At 47.4% G+C, this 20358-nt stretch overlaps 1 protein-coding gene across 1 annotated transcript; it reads right to left on the reverse strand.

Moving 5' to 3' along the window:
- Positions 1-2596: 2596 nt before the first annotated feature.
- Positions 2597-20231, reverse strand: WDR91 (WD repeat domain 91). Its single transcript, XM_080595691.1, has 15 exons — positions 20026-20231; positions 18998-19177; positions 17325-17532; positions 16354-16436; positions 14057-14181; positions 12119-12296; positions 11689-11847; positions 9461-9660; positions 8920-9070; positions 7386-7480; positions 6768-6936; positions 5616-5724; positions 4692-4804; positions 4133-4330; positions 2597-3226 (listed from the first exon to the last, which is right to left on the reverse strand). Exons 1-15 carry the CDS (start codon positions 20146-20148, stop codon positions 3062-3064), a joined length of 2256 nt encoding a protein of 751 aa, XP_080451817.1. The 5' UTR covers positions 20149-20231; the 3' UTR covers positions 2597-3061.
- Between the last annotated feature and the right edge of the window lie 127 nt (positions 20232-20358).

Below are 20358 nucleotides of genomic sequence, written 5' to 3' on the forward strand. Positions count from 1 at the left end.
GCCCTATGCAGGGCGTTTGCCTGTTGCCTCCTTCACTTGATGTTTGTCAGTAGCGGTTCAAGCGTTGGGATCCTTTACGTGCGACACACTGTCACAGCATAAGGGGTGAGCAAGTTAAGTTGTTTTTTTCCGAGAAAGTTCACCAGAAGAGCTTAACAGGAGTTGGATTTAAAAAAAGGATCACGTAAACATCTAATGCACCTGCTTATCTTCCTCACAACACACTGATTTCTAGTAGGGGGCGTTAGAGAAGGAAAAGGAAGGCATGAGAGCTTCTGTAACTGAGTTACATCCGTTCCCTGCTTGAACAGGCTGTTAAAAGTTCCCATGGCTGCTCCCAACCCAAGCATAAAGCCCTCCAGGGAAGGGAGTATAGCCAGAAGAGGAAGAAAAAGGGCAAAGAAGAGCCTGGACAGTAGCCCAGTCTGGGGAGTAGCAAAGCTGTACGTTGTGGAAGGCACCAGAATGGCAGGGTTGGTGGAAAATACCAAAATTGCCTTGTCCGAACCATAGCCAGGATGGAAATAATAAGTCACCTCGTGGTCCTATACATAGTAGCCCCAAGCAAAGAGCCCTGTGAGCTCTCCAGGGACAGCAGCATGCAGCACCCTCAGTCTCCCCCCGTGCTGGGACGCCTCTCAGGGTACTCCTTCAAGGAACAAGCTCATCTGCAGACAAACACCGACAAGGGAATAGGGTGAGTAATTCACACTAGGGGGTAATTTGGAAATGGGCGACTGGATTTAGACACCTACCAGGACCCTGCAGTAAGTTTTGGGTGAACCTTGCCCTTCCCGATTCTTTAACTAAGTCGCTGTTTCTACTGTAGCAAATTCTGTTGAAATCGTTGTTAAATTGGCTGATGATCAAATGCAGATGAAGTGCTGTTAAAATCATACAATCTAACCTTGTTATTTATAAAGCAAATCCTAAACTGCTGCTACATTGAAGTTGTGTAAAAAACTATTCCACAACGGCCCCTCAGGGCAAAGGGCTCAGCCCCAGGTGCACAGCACACACCACGCTGACAGCCCCACGTGTGCCCAGAGCTGATTCCTGGCCCTGGTCTGCCAGGGCGAGAAGCAGCCCCCAGCATCCCTACCACTATCCCAGGAGGGATACCCACCACTATCCCAGGCTCAGGACCCACATCACTCTGAATGGCTAGAGGTTTAACTCCCATATACATGTTAAGCTTTCCCCCTGAGTACACTGGGGTTTTTCTGGATACCACTGCCTATATAGTAATGTTTCACACCTGCCCTGCCCACCCCAAAACCAGGCAGGAAACCTCTCACTATTCCCTCTGCTGAGCTAACTGGCTTAGAAAACAGTCTGCATGAAAGGGCTTTTGTTGTTACTGCTTGGAGTAAGAGCTGGAAGCTGCCTGCGGTCCCCATCCCTCAGTTCCCCAGCGATACAAAAATGAGATTACTTAGCACATACCTTCCCCCCATCCTGGGTTCCACGCAGAAGTGTAGCCCAGCTTGAATAAATATGACTTCAAAAAGAAAACAAAAGCTGGAGTCCTGCAGCCTATAGCCACGTTTGCCCCTGCAAAGCACCAGTATGACTGGGAGTTCATAGAAAGCTGCTCCAGGTGCACAAATTAGGATGTGTGCTGTCTCCAGTGCAGCCTGGCTCTCTTCTCAAGGCTGAAGCTACCATTAGCCACGTTCAAGTAGGCCCTTCGCTCCAGCCTGCATTTGGGCTGATCTTTCATGCCTAATGACATCTAGTGGCTGGTTGGTCCACAAACTGCAAGCGTAGCCCAGCCTCGGGCTGAATCCTGTCAGGGCTCAGAGAAGAGAGTACTCAGCAAGGGGATTTTATTTCCATTCACATCTGATGGAACGTCACTCAAAGAGGATCTCGTCTGTTCCACTGCACAAAGACACTCTGACCTGAGATGCAGAAGTTAGAAGTGCATTCTTTTCCTTAACAAATTACACTGGCAACTTCTCATTAACCCAGAATCTATGCCCTGCCACCCTTCCAGCAGGACAGCCTTGCGTACTCAGATTATTTCCACAAATCATCACGTCCCACATTTTAAGTCCAGCTTTGGGCTGACAGACCAGGTATTTATGAGCCCCCCAGAAGCATCAGCTGTGTCAAACCAGAAGGACCCAGAAGCCACTCAGCCCGACCACTCAAACACTTTTTCTCCTTTACTCAACTGATATTTAGTGTTTTAGGAGGCAGCTCTAGGGACAGAGCACTATAAAAGGCCAGACTGGTCCTGGCCTTCCCCTCTTCTCTCTACCATCAAATGATACTCTCTACTATCAAATACATCAGGCATTATGTAGTTTCTGATCTCTAATGTAAGCATTTCAAGAAGTCTGACTGAGGATCCCTCCCCTAATTCCAGGCAGACACTGCAAGTGAACACAAGACATCCAACCAATGCAGCTATTTTCGTTCATGGATGACTTGCACTGGTAGCCCCCACTGAGAGGCTGTCAGCGCAGGAAGCACCTGGTGAAAACAAAAAGGTCTTTTCTCCATGCAGGAGCCTGTTCTTGGCTCATCACCGCCCAGGATAACCTCCATGCTTTCCAGCAACAGCTGAACAGAGCACAGGAATCAAGTGCAAGGGAATAATTTCTTTTTATGAAAACAAACAAACAAACAAAAAAACACATTATACCCAAAGAATACTCTGGTTTTGCACTGGCCTTTCCAGTTTGAGCCGTGTCACCACACATTGTGCTGCCTCATGTATGCCTCCTCCAGCTTCACCTTCTGCACAACCCCTGACGTGATCCCAGCAGCCTTCTAGCCACGTGCTACTTCAAGACTCCCTAACAGAGGGAGCCCAGCTGCCACAATGGGTCAGTGGAGTTGTATTTTTCACTGCTGCCACTGATCTGGTCCCAGATCGGCATTCTATTGCACAGTGGTTTGGCATATGTATTTAACATTTGTCAAGAGGCAAAAGCTAAAATGAGAAGAGTGATTGTGGTTTGCCTTCCCTCCCATGCAATTTGTTCCTGTGGAGTTAACACTGTTGTTTTTTTTTCAAGTCTGCTGCTCTTTTCCTTCAGCACTGTTCCGGTTAAGACTTTTGAGCCAGTAGGGTTGTTAACTTAATCTTCCCATCCATGGAGGCAGTGAGGCAGGTCCCACAGTCCATGGCCGTGCTCCAGTCCACTGTGACAACAGGAGCTCGGTGTCCTCCCAGGGAAAGGCAACTCTCCAGGACCTTTTCCTCACCATTCAACTGCAATAAGAAAAGCAAAAGAATTTAAGGAGGCAAGTTGCTGCAGCAGGGACAGTGTACCCAGAGCAGAATCCAAAGCCTACTACATCCTCTATATCCCTATCAGCAGACATAATTAAGCAGAAAAAAAAGAGGTACGTTTACATTTATGTAGCACACGAGGAAGCAAATTTTCAGTCTCAGGACAGAAGCACATGACCACAAGCTGCTCAGCTTCTGACGTCAGCTAAGCTGCAGTAATTGAACAAGGCAGGCTAAGAGCACAGTTGTGTAAGTTTAAGCCATGGGTCATGTTAGCGCGGGTGCTCCGAACGCCCCAGCTGCAAAGTAAAAATTCCACTTAAACTGCCTTGCAGTGGCTTATACTGAAATACATTGACTCAAAAGGGGGATGCAATCAGTAACTATTTGTTACTGCACCAGCAGAAATTTGGGTACTTGGGTACAGTCTTACCCTTCATTTCATTTCAGTGCTGTGCACAGTAAGAGGATAGAATCAGGCTGGGACCAGCGTTAACATCAGCAAGCACATGAGGCAGATTAAAGATGAGCATCAGTCATCAACTGCACATTCTGCACTGACCCGGCATGCAGTAATGTAATAAAAAAATCTATAACTTTGTCCTAGGCACTTAGCGCTGAGGAAAACTGCTGCAGCTAAGCTTTAGGAACAAGGAGCACATATCCTCTAGCGACAGACAGAGAGCCTAGAGTGCAAATATTTGCTGGACAGCACGCACTGCTAAAACGCACACAGTACTGACCACACACCAAACTGAACAGCAAGTTCTACAAAACAGGGGTGCGAAAGCATTACTTGAGAACTTCTAGGGGCTGCTCTTGCAGCCTTGTAACAAATGCTTGTATGAATGCAAAAGAAAATTTCCCATCACTTTGCAGACTTACCTTAAAAATGACTCCCCCGGTTGAGGAGCATGTCAGCATATAGTTCCCCTCAGAGTCAAAGGCAAAAAGTCTTCCTCGTGGGAACTGGACTTGCTTGTATCCACTGTATCCAGACAGCACAAAGGGACCCGTAGCTTCGCTGGGAAGATCATACTCCGACACCTTCAAGCCACTCTTGTGAATATTCCACTGAATAAACTAGAATGACAAAAACGGATTATAAAAGCCCACAGTTTAATTAACTGGGATGAAAGAAGAGGGGCTACTCACAGTTTTTAAGAGAAGGGGCTATTTTACACGAACAGAAGATGGCGCTTCCGCATCTCTAAGTAGCTGTGTTTACAAAGCACAGGCTGCATGGGCTGTAAGAGTGCCTACTAGTCGGGCCAACAGAAGAGACTGAATGCAGCAGAGTGGTGCTGTGTATCTAAGCCTACAGTTAGCAGCCTGCAAGTTCTCCAGAGCCTTCGGGTATTTTTACTGTTAGCCCCACCACATGGAGAAGACTCCAGAAGGGATCCACCAACAGCTGACCAGTGGAAGGTCACACACAGCCTACCTTGCCATCCTCGCCTATGCTGTAGACTGTGTTCTCATCATAGCTGAACTCAACGGAGTAGACTTCCCCCTCGTGTGCCTTCCAGCTCATGGCGCACTCGTGCTGCTGCATATCTGTGGGGAGAACCAGTACTGAAACACTCCCAGCGCTCACACAGAGTTGGGGTGAGGAGGGGCTCTTCGTGTTGATACAGACTCTGTCCCTGCCATCTACACCAGCCTCTGGGAACCCTATCTAATCTCAGCATCTTGTCCTTATTCTCCAACACCTCTCCCTCCAGCTTTACAGGGCTGTTCACATCCTCGGCATCAACTGCAGTCGTTCGGTGCCCAAGCAACACTGGCACCTTTATTCTCCTCCTCTCCTTGCTGTCCTGTCCACTCCCACAGCTGCTGCTATCTCTGTCCTCACACCCACCTGGGACTGTAGCCTCACAGGTCAGCAGCTGAGGCAAAAGCAGATCCCTTTTTCACAAAGAAGGAAGGCCCAAGCTGCCTTTATCACAAGGACAGGCTAAAGAGGACAGAACCTGAGAAACAGAAGTTGCTCAGTGAAGGACTGACATGAAGCCTTCAAACTAGAAGGTCACACATTAAATCCCTTCATTTAAGACAGCTTTTGGCAGTGGTACTGCTATTAATGGCATAGCCAAGATGACGTGGCTCAAGGGGAAGTTAACTCTGCTCCTAAGCGGGAGGGAAACAAATCCAGCAGCACTACCAGGGCCTCCAGGCAATATCCCCCAGGGAAAGTTTATCTCAATTCACTCCTGAGAGTGATCATGAAGGAGAGAAAACAGCTTCCAGCTTGGCATTGGTCATGTCACACAGCTGCCTCCCTGCTGGCAGGGCAAGGGTGCTGGGGCAGGGGGAGCAGCCAGCCGAGGACACCAAGGGGCCACCTCACCGCTCAATTCCAGCATACCAAAGAGACGAACGATCCCATCTGCAGCCCCCGTGACCAGCAGGTTGCCGTTGTGGTTGAAGGCTGTGCAGTTCATAGCAATGGGCTCAGGCTCCAGGGAGAACTGCAGCTGGAAGGGAAAGTCTGTGTTAATGCCCAGAAACCTCAAATGGCGCTGGGGTGCTGAGGAGCTGTACCCCACAGAAGGGAAGGAAGATGGCGTCTAGCAACAAGAAGTACAGTTCTTGTTCTGCAGTTCCTCCTTCTTGAATTCTAGTTCCTCCACCTCATGACCACAGACTTCAAGGTTGGCAGCTGCATTTTACTGTGACACTAAACCAACTCTTCACCTCAGCCAAGACACAGCTTTCTTAGCAATGTCCTCAAGGCTGCACAAACAGCTTCTGGCAGACATGAGCTTGAGTTTGCTGCTTTCTCTTATGCATCAGGGAAAGCATTTCTTAAGGGCAAAGGCGAGGGATAAGACAGGATGCACTGCCAGAATACAACCCATCTAAACTGAAACAACGGAGAAGATGATGTAAGACTAATTCTCTTGAGAAGCATTTCACTTAAAAATAGATTTAAAATGCATTCTGACACATGGCTAGAAGAGCTCTGAAGACAGACAAGTTCGCGCTGTGTGGTAACTGCTATCTCCAGTCCTCGCAGCTGGAGCACACCAGGCTGGGATGAACAGCTACGGTTCACCATGCTCACCCCACAGTGCTCCCCTAGGGAGATGCAAATGGGTCCCAATATCCATGCGGGCAGAGGGGGAAAGGGCAAGGGAAAACAGCAGAAAAGAAAACCCTTCAGTGTAGCTTAACGAGAAAGCCTGAGCAAAGCATCATGTCAAACGACTTGAGAGGTTGCCAGTCAAATTCTACAGGCAGGGAAGTTGCAAGATCATGAAGTATTCTGAAGAATTCATCAAAAAAAACTAATACACACACACACACAAAAACACATTCAAATCCAGCAGCTACAAAGAACAGCTAAAACCAACTTGTTTTATCCTACATGTGATAGATGGGAAAAGAGGAAGGGGGTGGAGGAGAAGATATTGAAAAGAAAGTCAGCATAATTTAGGAAGAAGGCTCCTACACATCAAAACAGAAGACATTCATTCTCGAAAAGCAGACTAAGAAAGGAAAGGAACTCAGCAAATACCTGCTGTTTCATCGTTTTAGTGTCCCATAGCAACAGCTTCCCAGGAACTTGGTTCATGCTTTTGCCCCCAGAGCTGACTGCTGAGAAGTCCACGTGAGAGATGGGGCTCTGGGCTGCTGCAGAACAGACAAAGGAGGCACCACTTGGGCTGCAGGCAAGCGACAGGATTCTGAAATACAGCAGAGAGTGTGAAATGCCTTTCTCCAGCAACCACCTCAAGAGCAACACTCAGCTCCTAGTTCTGCCAGAGAGACCCTGCAAGACAGGACCTCCATCTCAGGTGCGCTGTAAAGGAGAGCATAATCCACGTGCTTAGGGAGATTTTGTGTCTCTCCAGTGTAACGGAGCAGTTTTATGCTGCTCAGACAAGGCCATCTACACAAAGGCCACATAATATTGCAGTTGCAGGGAAGCAGTATGGACATTGAGACTTCATCTGCCAAAAACAGCAGATGAAACTTCAAAAAAACTTCAAAAACTTCACAGTCAAGAACAGCAAGATATATGCACATAAATCCATACACACAAAGATATACATGTGCATGTACACACATATGTATATGTACATACGTGTTCATACACACATACCCACATATACAACCAATATTCCAGAGTTACCTGGGCATGTCTTCATCAATGCTGATTTCACAGAGATTCTTCTTGGCTTCTGTGTCATAAAGACGAACCGTCCCGACTCCACTGCCAAGCAGCAGCTTGAAACCAGCAAGGAGATGGAAGGAATGTGAGTGAGGAGTACAGCGATGCTGTCCAGCAACTACCAACACCACGCATTATTTTTTCCCATTCATACATTCCAATTATATATAATTCCATTACGTACATCCTGTCTTTCTGTGGATATCATGCCGAGTAGGACTACTCTAAAGTCACAGGAATCAGGGTTAAAGCACTGCTCTCCAGAAATTTTAAGAAAAAGATCTGATCTCTACCAAGGTAGAGAACAAGCCTCTTTCTGAAATATGGCTCAACGTATGCAAAACACACGTGGAGTCTCAATATCTAGGGGAGCAAGGAAAGAGTAACACAGAATCAACTTAACTTTAGGAGAAAGCCAAGTAGAAGCCACCTCCTTTCATCCAGGGGAGAACGAAATTACTCAGAAGGGCTCACACATGCTTTCTCAGTGGTGTTACAATTTAAATCGAAAGAAAAGCCATGGAGGGATGCGTTATCAAAGAAAATTAAGCACGCAAGATCCTTCTCACTTCACAGCCTGAACTGCTGCTGAATCCCCATGTATTCCAGAAAGAAGAATCTCTCCACAGGAGAAGGAAATAAACTCCACAAAGCAGAAGAAATCATTAACAACTGTATGGACAACTCCTTTCTAAGAGTAAAAGAAATGAAAGAGACAAACTGCAGCACCAGCTCTTCACAACTGGCATTTGGGATTAGCAGCAACACATCATCAGTGCCAGAACGTGAATGATACTCCCTCGGTTGCAGGCCTGCCTTGTCACACAGCCCTGTCTCTTTGCCAGGGAAGGAAGCGAACACCAGCAACAGTTCTAGGACTCAGCAGAACGCATGCAATTTAAGGCTCCTCTCTAGTAACAGAATTAGAGGAAAGGTGCTATGGGAAACATTTAAACTGTCTTGGCATCTAAACAAGCTTCCAAGTCCTCATGCAAGTACCAAGCCCTAGCTGTGTGAGGCACCAGAGTAAAACTGGACACGGAGCCCTTTTGACACCTGCACAAGCCAGGATGCCAACAACACACCCTTGCTCTCTCTGTTTCCTGGCTCAGGCTGCAAGTGAAGCTCCACAGCTCCCTGCTTTTGGCTTCCCACGGGTTGCTGTGCCTCCGCCTGCCCTTACAAGTGACTGCCTGCAGAAAGGCAGTTCTCCTAAAGGAGATACTTCTGTCCTGCAGCTGTCCACATGCTGCAGCTTGAGAACTTCTGCCTCAGGGCAAGCAGTGCTGAGTTCCTTGCAAAATACAGAGCACACTCCTCACTCCCTGGCTTTTATAAGACCCTACAGGCTTCAGTTCTCCCTAAAGCGGAAACTAACTGTCGCCCTGATTTTACCTGCAGAGCAGCCACCTAGAAGTTAATGTGCAACACACAACAACTGAGCTCCAAATCATCTGCTGTGACTCTTGAGCCTCTGCACGCACAGGCTACTCACCAGCCGATCGCGCTTGGTTGCCCATTCCAGAGACAGCAGCGGAGACTTGGAAATAGATGAAGCTTTAGTTTGCATTATTGGATTAAAAGACCACACCTTGATGACTCCATCCACATCCAAGCTGGCCACCCTCCGTCCAGAACAATCAACCCTGCGTGCAGAAAGAAAATGATTGGGTATTTTTCTCCCTGAAGTTCTTAGATGCAGATAGCCCAGTAACCCTTCCTCTCCTATTCCTCTCCTAGAACAACCAGTGCAATGAAGCACTAGAGCTACACATGCAAAGCATAAAGCCCTTCAGCAGTACCAACATGCTTTCCCAGGGAGTTTACTCCTGGCTGGCATTTCCCTATCACAAAAATCTTTGTCCATTCTCAATGCACAAGCTACGTGCTATTGTCAGTCACAGCAACGCTGCTGCCCTACAACCAGGAGTACACACACTGCGCTGGACAAAGTAGAGGCTGGGAGAAAGAAGCCAGACGGAGCTGATCCTCTGGAGAAGTTTCTAGGAGAAACCCTTCCCCTGCCAGCCTGTTACCTGCAGTACATGATGGACGAATGGTGCTCCCCGTACTCCTCCTGGCTGAGGACGATGAAAGGCTGCTCCTGTCGGACCCCCACAGCCTCTGTACCACTGGCGGGCATTTTGGTTGAAGTCTCTGCTTGGTCAGCTTGCAGCTCTGAGCACGGCTCTGTCTCAGATGTGCTAATATCCGTTTTCTTCTCAGCACTTTGGCCCTGCAGGAAGAAATCCTGTGTGAAATACAAGGAAGCAGTATTTCCAGGCCAAGTTTTTCAGCTACCCCTCCTGTTGAGAGAAAGAACAAAAGCTGTACTGGAACAGAAGCACTGTCAGCTCAACTCCCCTTCTGTCAGGGACCTTCCTCCTGAGCGCAGGGATAGGGCACGGCACAGCTGTGCCATTTGATGTGGCCTCTTTGGTTAGAGAGTCCCTTATATGCCCCCCACATGGCCAGCCATACACTTTCCTACAAGAATTCAAGGAATTGCAGCGCCTCTGTTCAGCATACCTCAGCTGGTATCAGACTGTGGTCAGTCTGCACAAGAGTTCTCGGAGAACGGTGAGCCACAGTGGATAGATTACACTTGTCAGCAGAGACCCAGTCTGTGCACAATGTGGCAATCAATGCAGTCAACAGATGATGACAACTGTAGAGTCAACACAAGTCCAAAAGTTTAAAACCCAATTTGACAGGACAGACGGGAGTTGGAACAAGTGGATTTTTAGGTGAAAGCATTTGATTGAAACAAGATATCCACTGCAGCTCACAAAGTCTCTGAAAGAACCTTAATCTTCCCTTGTCACTAGGAACAGATACAGTGCACGAGTCAGCAAAATGTTTGCAAGCAACCCTTAGCTACACCATCCTCTGAAGATGAAATGCTTGAAAAGTCTGCATGGTAATGTTCCCTAACACATCCTTGCCTTATTTATAGCAGTGTCGTATCTTGAGCAGTAAGTTAAACACTGCATAATCAAATCGTCACAATTCACAAAGCCGGAAAAGACTGGGAAATAAATCCAAGAGTGCCTTGCTCTGTGTTAACGTGGGGAGATAACCAATGAATGACACTCATGTCAGAGAAACAGTACAGCCTTCCAGCTTCCTTTTTGACTCATGCTTTGAGAACAGAAAGCTAAACAATATCAGCTTCCCCAAGACGACCAGACACAACTTTTACAAAGGCGGAAAAACATCGCCTTCACCTGGAACTTCGCAGCAAAAGGAAAGCCAAAGGATACTTGTTAGGCAGCCAGGGTTTCCAACGCGCTGACCGGTGTTTAATTAAAGTCTTTTAGATGAGCCACAAAGAACAAAGTTCTCTCATAGCCTGGAGCACTCAGTGGTGGAATAACATTACTCCAAAGCAGCACACCCCACACAGAACAGCCATGCACGACAGCAGATAACCAACAGTCCCTCAGCACCACCTCTCCCCCAGGGGAGAGTGTCTCATATAGCCACAATAAACATGGCTGAGATGTTACCACCATCCCTCCTATGCTCCATACCAAAACACACATGGCTGCTCAAAGCCAGACAACATGGGGGTGAACAGCAGCAGTCCACTGACCTTCAGCAGTTAAAACCCAGGACATAGCTTTATTATTTTATTACATAGAAAGCAGGGCACAGCCCCACACAGAACTGCAACACATAGTGCAAAAAACTCCAAAACATTGCTATGAAGGATATTTCTACTCCTATCCAGGGAAGTTTGTTATTTTTCACTGTCCCACAGAGCCTGCACAAACCGCACGAGAACGCAGCTGACAGGGAGGAGAGAAAACATTCTGCAATCCATGCTGCAGGACTCTTTGGAACAGCATTATTTATTTATGCAAAAGATCAAGCATTCAAATCTATCTTACAATTGCTCACTTCTGCAGCACGGGTGAGCCAAGCCCACTGCTACTAAGGCAGGTGGGTTATAACAAGGTATTGGAACATAACAGCCACTAAGGTGGATGAAACATACCCTCTCCAGGACAAGGCTGTTGACATGACAAGCGACAACTCTTCTTCCATTTGAAACGTCAACACTGAGTCCCTTCCAGGGACACAGAAATAATCTGAGAGTGGAAGGAGTTGATTAACTACAGAGATTAACCTTTGATACAGCTGATTGGAGCAGCATTCCAGGAGCTTAATGGGAATACTTGCATTTTTTTTACTACCCAACATAACAAAGAACAGAAAATGGCAGCCCTCCACTTGCCAGCTTCGCAGTGTTGCCCGGTACCTGAAAGGTCCCTTTTGACAGCAGTTCTCTCCTTTCCTTCCCGTGTTCTTGCAAGCGCTTCTGCCGCTGCTGCAGGGAGCTTGACTCGCCCGCTGCTAACCCACTGAAGTGGCTCTTCCCATCCTTACAGGTCACTGCTCCTTCTTTTCCTTTGGCACTCTGGAAGGCAGGAATGATTTGGCAAAGTTATGTTTGCATCAGGCTGTGGAAGAAAGAGCAAAAGACGAGGCAAAGAAACCAGGCATCCACAAGGGCTCTACACGTCCCCAGACATCATCTGTTCTTGCAGTGCATTCACACCCAGTGTACATGTTCAAGGACAAAAATGACTTTTTTCTTCCAGGTGAAAGCACAAGCTTGGAGCAGTGCTGTGCTGCAAGCTAACTCCTTGGCTACTGAGCACCTTTCAGTGCATAGAGTTGAGAATCACCTGGTGATTTGCTGGTTCTTTCTTCCCAAGCAGCGTGCTGCCGGTCTGTGTTGGAGAAGCCCCGCTTGGCTGAGCTGGTCTGGAAGGGCCCTTTTTGCTCTGGGAGAGGAAAGAGGAGAGAAAGCCTCCACGGGACTGAAGAGAATGTGCAGTGCTCCTCTGGCTGCAGGTCATATCACTAAAAAATAAACAGACAGACAGACAGAACGTGAAAGTGCAGCCAGACAACCTGATCAAAGATGACCCAACAAAAAACTGCTTGAACCTGTGGAGGAGAGATGCTCCTTGCCAAGCTGATGGACCACTATGCACTAAAAAACTGTTTTAAAAACATGCTGTGTTAGCATCTGGAGCAGATCGTTGCAATCACTGGAACCAAAGCTCACTTCTCGGCAGCGTCACGGAGAAAGACAGCCCAGATGGTGCTGAATCACCCACAGGGCCACCCCAAACTCCTTCCACTCCATCCGGTTTGTTTAAAGACCCCAAGGGTGGGGGAACCCAGCTTCCCAAAGAACTTCTTCAGCCTGGATTCCCGATTCAAGGCATAAAACAGACCTCCCTTGAAAGGCAGTATCCAGTGTTTCACTCAACATCCTTAGATATTCAGCAAGTCACGTTCAGGACAGGACCCAAAGAAATCAAGAACCACCTCTGTGATTACACACACCTCCCTTCTCAGCCCACAGTGCCAAGAGCAGTGGCTGCTTCCCAGAACATAACTGTCTGACCTCACCACGCTGCAGCTTCCCCAGAGCAGAGCAGCATACAACCACCTTCAGCCTCATCCTCTCTTCTAAGGAAAAAAATATTCTATCAAAAATAAGCTTTGGGCTGAGCACAGACATGGAAAAAACAACCAGAACTGGGCCCCTAGCTAACACATGAGTTGTGCACACAAGAAACACCATTTCTAAGGCAAGTTTTCCTAATAAAGCTGGACAAAAATATGGAGAATGTATGACCCCAGTACTCGCACCACTCTCTCCCACATATGCAGGTGAATACCACAGCTTTCCACCCAGAGTAGTTAGACAAAAAAAAATATCTCGAATTAAACTCTGTGGCCTGGCCTGTGTGGAGCAGTTATCAAGACAGTTCAGTGGACACTTAAGTCTGTTTAATCAGAAATTTTGAAAGATTTAGTGTGTGAACTCTGGTACAACTTCTATTTGCCACTGTCAGCAGCGTAATTTGATCAATCCCCCTCATGCCTCAACAAAAGTGAAAGAAGCACACGAGAAAGTCAAAGCCCCAGCAGTAGTATTAATACGTGGCTATGCTACTCTTGCTTTCAGATCCTTTTGAAGCAGGAAGAAAGCTCAATAACAGAAAGAATTCAGGCACGCGGATTTGCCTCACATAACTGCATACTAGGGGAAGACAGGGGTTTAACCAACCAACCAGTATCCCTGGGTACGTTGCCTCTTCTCCATAGAGAGGAATACAACAGATGTAGCCATAAAACACTCTTCAACTGTAGATTTATTGGGAGTTCCATATATAACAGCCTCACGGAACAGAAACTCCCTTTCTCTTGCCTTTGCAAAAGAAAGCTCATCTCTGCATAACAATGACCCCTTTAGGTGACAAAGGAGCAATATCTACAAACACCACAGTACACACACACACTGCACCACAGCCACTAAAGAAAATAGGAATTAAGAGACAATCCACTTCATCTGAGCAACACTGCAGGGTACTCCACTGTCACCAGTGTTCTGGCTGCCCAAAATACCCTGGTGTAATGGTGAGACCAAAGCAGAACAACTTCTACATGTGCTTGGGCTCTCCCTGCTCAGTGAGAATCTATCTCCAAAGACGGGAGATGATTTCTGCCAGGATGTATTTCTGTAATGATTCCCAGGGCAGCGAACAAGGAAATGACCCAATAAAAGCGGCAGGGTCTGTCCCAGCTCCTCCCCTGCAGGCACTCACAGCTCAGAGTCCCCTAGTCGATCCATGTTGGCCACATACGCAGGCAGCTTGTGATGCACAACTGCTTCTTCCACTTCCAGTTCCTCTTTCTTCATGCGGGAGGATTCAGCTTGCAAAGCAAACAGCTACAAGAGAAGAGAGAGCCAAGTCAGCAGAAGTTTCACCAAGATTCACCTCCTTCCCACTTGCTGAAGTTGTTTGTTCCCTTTATTTCACCAGCCCTAGAAGGCTGGGGAAGGTAGAAAGTTGCCCTGACTGCCTGAGCACATCAGTCCAAGCACTGGGAACAACCAGCACTTTACAGGTATGATATTGGAGCCTGCTTAAAACCTTTCGCTCCTCTTGGGCTGTTGCTGTAGCAGCATTAACAGGGCCGGGAAAGCAGCGTTGGCCAGGGCACAACTGCTCAGCCTGCTGCTCCATGCAGGCGGTTCAAGGCCAGGGCAACGCACGTGCCTGGCGGTGGCGATGTGCAGGCACCGAGCCTAGGAAGTCGGCTTCCTCCCACAGCCAAGGGTTTGGCAAGCTGGCAGGGTGCACTGAGGCCAACGCCATCAGGCCATCCTGAAAATCCAGCTCCACGTCCTGCTCAGCTCCGTCCCGAGCATGACAGAGAGATTTATCTCCACATTACGGAGAAAGAAACATCTTTCTTTTTCCCCTGAGCAGACAGGAACCTCAGGAAGCGTCTTTCTGTGACAGATGTGGTTGATGGCTGTTGACTCTTGGCTGTGTGATGAGTTCCTCGGGCCTTTCCGTATATTTGTTTTTCAGATACAACTCTCATTTGTCCTTTTATCACAGTACTTCAGGAAAGCAACAGCAAAAATAAGAAGGAGCTTTAGAAACCCAGGTTGCTATTCATGTATTTGCATTCAGTTTCAACAGTGAAATTGAGATCACTACGTAATCCCAGCTACCACTGAATTCAATACTTATTCACACCGTTTTAATTTAAACTTGTATTCTGTAGGTAGCTGTTTCCCTTTCTAGCTTGAGTAATTCTTAAAAAAAATAGTCTAGTTTTATGTCTGACAGAGAACACCTATCCAGTTTGTGATATAAATCAAAAGCAAGACGAAACAAAAACAACCCACCCCACAACCCAGCTTCAATCTGACCAGAAGTGCAGAATACAAAATTGGAAGAAATAAGAGTTCTACTTCAAAACACACCCTATCCTCCCCTCCTTATTCACTGACCATCTCTGCAGACCTGCCCTGGTAGTTTTCCTGCTCTACTGACTCCACACAGCACAGTGCCAAACCTTGCTTCTCTTAAGCCATAAAAGCTCCGTTTTGAGATAAGTTTTTCTATTTTACTTCAACATTTTAGGACAGACGAACACAGAGTTGATCAGTTACCAAAACAATAGTAGCACAACACACAACAATGTTTTGTAACACAGGAGGGTAAAGCACAAAACTTAGATTACTGAAGCATTCATTTAGGGAGAACTTTTTTCTTGGAGTGTTTAAAGAAATGAAACTAAAGTCCTGCTTACATGAATAAGGTTTCCCACTTGTACAAGATCAGCCAGATGTGATCTGTAGTTTAGAAGATTCTTAAATTGTGTATCTCCCAAGTCTCTCTAAGGGGAGATTGTACTTGGAAAGGACCGATACATCATATTTTCTTACACCTTTTCTCTAAACATCTGTGGATGTTACTATCAAAAACAAGACACAGAACTGGATGACATTTTGTTGGAGCCAGTCAGCCTTTCTTACAGTAGGGTCTAGAATCTGGAAACAGATATTCACAACAACATTTGCATTAGTTGATTTAAATTACTTTAAGTGCACTTCAGCAGTGGTAAGTGGCCACGTCAGACGTAATGGTTTCTGCCTCTTCACCCTAAGTTGTTGCCACTTTCTATTGCACTGTCAGCTCAATCCTGGAGGCGACTGTCAACACCCTCCGTAAGTTTCACTGCGAAGTCAGTCATACGTGCACTTAACCTGCCATTAGTTTCAGCTTGGCAGAATTTGCAGCGTAGCAGAAAAGGGACTGCACAGGATCTGCACCCATCAGACAGTACAGGGAGAGGGACAGACGCCTCCAGCAGAGGCCCAGGAATGTCCTACAGACATTGTGCTAATCATCATACGATCACAGCCCTCGGCTTGCTGGAGACAGTTCAAAGATAAACCAAAATAACACAGGTTTTCTGCAAGAACCTGCCTTGGAATAACTGCACTAAATTGAGGAGATACAATTTGCTTGGACAGACAGAACCAACTTCACAGAACTCACAGCCGTATAGTCAGCAAGTACAGAGTGACTTCAGCTCTCACCTTATGCCGCAAGGATTCATTTTCTTCTTGTATGAGACTGCTCCTGTGACATTCAGCTTCAAAGTTCAAAATGACTGGCACCGGTGAGAAACGTTAAAGAAAAACTCAAAGCAACAGCTTGTGCACAGCTGGCTTAATTCTAAAAACCAGCACTACCAGGCAATACTGGCCACGTGCCTTTCACACAGCAAGGGTGCCCCGTCCATACTACTGGCAAGAAGCACGTGCGAGGCCAGCGGACTGGTAACAACTTAGGTAACCTAAGCCAACTTTGTACTTGCACAAACTATTTCACGTAGGCTTTGCAAAGATTTTAGATTCCTCCCTTTGAGATGTCAGAAGCGGAGGACAAGAGGGGTTATGACACTTCATTAGTGTATGTTGAGGACATAGTTCAAGATGAATCGTATTCCAGCTGCAATGTAAACTCGCTCATCATGGAAGAAGGCCAGAACTCTACAGTGTGGGACAAAAGCTGCTCTTTCTGCTAATGCTGAGCATTATTATATTATATATTATATAATGCTGAGCATCTACTATATTGGGCTGTCATTACACAGCGTCGTGAATGGATGTACCCAGACAAGGGTCTAACAGGAGAAGCTGGTTTAGTTATGGACTAGGACCCAAGGTTGCGTGCCTGTTTTGTATGCCAAGTAACCAGGAAAAAAGCACTTCACAAGATGTGCATACGATTTCTGACTGCTCTCCTAGTCACTGGCATAGGGATGAGTTCAGCATCAGCAGCAACCACAATTGTTTGTGCCCAGGGAATATAACGTATCATTGGGTAATTGAATAATAACTATTCCGACATCCTCTGGTAAACACCAGCTTCCTATTAAGGCTTGGCTCTAAGCAATCACCTGAAAGCAGAAGGTTCTGCAATCCTGTATTGTTGGCACCGTTGCTGATAGTCAGCATAACACCAGGGCAAGGGAGATTTAACTCTTGGTTGCAGAAAAGGATATGCATGCACTGAAATAAGACGCTCAGGAAGTTGTGCAGGGAGACGATGAACGTATCTGCCCACTGGCGTGAGAAATATGTGGCAAAGGTGGGGTTGGAGTCTGGGGCAGGGAGGAAGGGCAGGACAAACCAATCCTTCCACTCCGCCTGGTTCTGGAGCTCGGAGGCCTGCTTGAGGAAAAACTCCTGCGCCTTGTCATTGCGGCCGCTCTGAAACAGAGGAGAACAGCGCTCACACTTCCAGTCACATCACTGCACCAGCTCTAAGCATCAATGCCTGATGGACGCCGTAAGAGCTACTTTCACCACCAGAGCAACTGCTTAGAATTAAGACTCATGTGGGAACAAAAGAATTGCCCAAATGCCAGAAGCTCCCCAACACGCTTCATCCAACATTCTTTCCGGTCACCACAGTCTTGTTTAAAGGCCGAGGAAAATCAAGCTAATTCCTTGGCAACTTCCAGCTAACCCAGTACAGCTTTCCACTCACATGAGACACAAGTGGTGGCAAAATATACTTCAAATTACTCAATTCTACCACAGATGCAGCCTGAAAAAAAATTGATCTGATTCGTTATTCAGACATGACAATCACACTCCAAGGTAAGCACAGGGCAAGAGAACAAAACACGAGAAACCACGCTTCCAGAAACATGCATTAGATTTTGACTCCTCCACTCCTCCACCAACATCCATCATTTAAGATTTTCAGTCAGGGAATGCAATCAAGGTGGAAATATTGCTCGTAAATCATAAGAAATTAAACATGAATTGTTGACAGGTGTTTGTGTACCCTGCTTGCCAATGCTCTCCCTGGTTATTATCTTTCTTTCACTTTCCTAAGGTATTGTTATTTTCTGTTCTATTCAGAGCAGACAAAAACACTTTCATTTTCTCTCCCACATTACTTGTCCTGATTTGAAGCTCACATCTCCCCTCTCTCTTTTATAAACTAAAACTGAACTTCACCAACTCCAAATGTCCCTTTTTCTTCTTCTAGACCCTCCAGCTTTCTTGATTCTTTAGGAACCCTGGTACCTGTAAGGACCGGCTGAGCCCTGCCAGCAGGTTACAGCGGAAGGAATACCAACAAGCCTGTCTGTTGGTCCCTAACGCTGCAATAAGGCCCTTCTCTACCCTACTGCTGCCTGCTCAGTCACTCCTTATTCTGCAACAGTGCAGTTGATTACACTTATCTAAGCAGAGATTTTATTTTGTTCTTGACTGTTTCCTCAACTTTAGAAGACTACTTCGAGCACTGACCTTGTCCTCCCGCGTTCTCACTGCCATGCCCCACGAGGAGGTGTTTAAGAACTTTATGATCTCTGCTGGTATCCACGTTATTAACAGAGCCTGAGCAGGACTGAGCTGACAGTCACAGCCATCCCATCTGCCAGGGACTGAGCCTGCCTTCGTGGCTGAGCACAAATGCCTTGCTCCCAGCTAACCGTATTCCCTCTTGCCTTCTGAGCTTCTCTGTCCTCCTGCCTGCAAGCCCATCATGTGAGTCTGCGTCAAACTCTTTACCACGCTCTGATACATGACAGATGAATCGCTGACCCCCCACCAGGCGGGTCAGAGGCTCTCAGGGTATTTCCTTGCTCTGGTTTCAGACACCAGGAGGTTTTGTTTTTTTTTTTAAATCAGAAGCCTAAAAAAATCGAACCACCACCACCTGAACAGTATGGACGAGGTAGTATCGGAATAAGCTGGTTTTCAGCTTGTTCACCGTGGGCCGGTACACGTCTTCCAAACGGCTGAAAAGGCGCCGGTCCAGGTAACTCCAGTAATCCCGCAGGGCGGCCAGGTCGTAGCTCTGAACAAACTGCTGCAGCTGGTCCACTATCTTATCCACCTAAAGAGGGCAAAAAGGGGAAGACTCCGGTCATGTGAGGGCTCTTTTTTGGCACACGAGACTTTCTGCAACTTAACGCTGAGGAGCTTTAACTGCACGAGGAATGCCACAAATAATGCGCCAAGCCAGTCCTCATGCATCAGCTGAGAGAACAGAGGCAGTTTTTGACAAGAAGATTACATTCTGTTAAACACGGGTGTTTGTGGCTGCTTTTTTCTAAGCAAGCAAAACATTTCCACTTCTTCTGAAAGCCAGTTGATAACGAGGAAGCAGGAATAACGTCGTTAAACACTGAAAACTCAAGCGCGGCACTTGGGAAAGAGCGTTATTTTTAGACTAAAGGGAAAAACTGTACTTAGCCAGCAGAAAAGGAGCTCAGAAAGAGGAAGAAAGCCCCGCTGTACTGGGAGCTTTGAAGCACTTTTAACTTGGATGTCATCTATTAGCGGGATTGCCACAGAAGCCTGTCACGCAAAGCTTTTTGTCGGTATGGCTCTTTGGTAATCCTTTCTGCAATACGGATAAAGCACAGCGGTGATGGGGGCATCGATTTGCAGTTTGGTGAGTTCTGGTGGTCAAAATATGCTTTAAAAATAAAGAAGGTCCCGGAGCCTACACAGAATTTGACTGCTGAAGGGGATCAGTGGGTGGCTTGCCTCCCCCTCGGCGGTTAAATCTTTTGAGACACCACCTAGCCTTTCAGGACACCACCTAACCTTTTAGGACACCATCTCATCTTTTAGGACACCATCTTTCAGTTAATATTTTAGGACATCACCCCCCCACACACACACATACACACACACCGCCCCCACCCCAGCCCCTCCGAGGCCCCGGCCCTGGCTCACCCGGAAGCCCTTCTCGCGGTCCGCCTTGATCTCGGCGTCCAGCTGCTTGAGGGCGGCGGTGAAGCCGCGGAAGAGCAGATACTCCCGCACCAGCTCGTCCGTCCGCTCCGCCGCCGCCGCCATGGGGGCGCCGCCGGCTCCGCCCGCCCAGCGGCGGCGAGGGGGCGCCCGGCCCCGAGCGACGCGGCCCGGCCCGGCCCAGCCCAGCGCCGCGCGGACTACAGCTCCCAGCGCGCCCTCCCACCGCCTACCAGCGCAAGGCACGCCGGGACTTGTAGTCCTCACCGCGCGGCCATGAGCGCAAACCCACCCGTGCTTTCAGCCTTCTCCAGC

Source organism: Anser brachyrhynchus, assembly GCF_964034855.1.
Source record: "Anser brachyrhynchus genome assembly, chromosome: 1".
NCBI classification, from domain to species: domain Eukaryota; kingdom Metazoa; phylum Chordata; class Aves; order Anseriformes; family Anatidae; genus Anser; species Anser brachyrhynchus.

What these genes read in the sequence shown, in the direction of transcription:
- WDR91 (XM_080595691.1), bottom strand. Translation starts at nt 20,148, where the DNA reads ATGGCGGCGGCGGCGGAGCGGACGGACGAGCTGGTGCGGGAGTATCTG. An exon ending in CGACTAGGGGACTCTGAGCT is followed by an intron (nt 12,297 to 14,056) that starts GTGAGTGCCTGC and finishes TTTATTTTTTAG; the next exon opens with TGATATGACCTGCAGCCAGA. An exon ending in TGTCAAAAGGGACCTTTCAG is followed by an intron (nt 9,661 to 11,688) that starts GTACCGGGCAAC and finishes TTCTTCCTGCAG; the next exon opens with GGCCAAAGTGCTGAGAAGAA.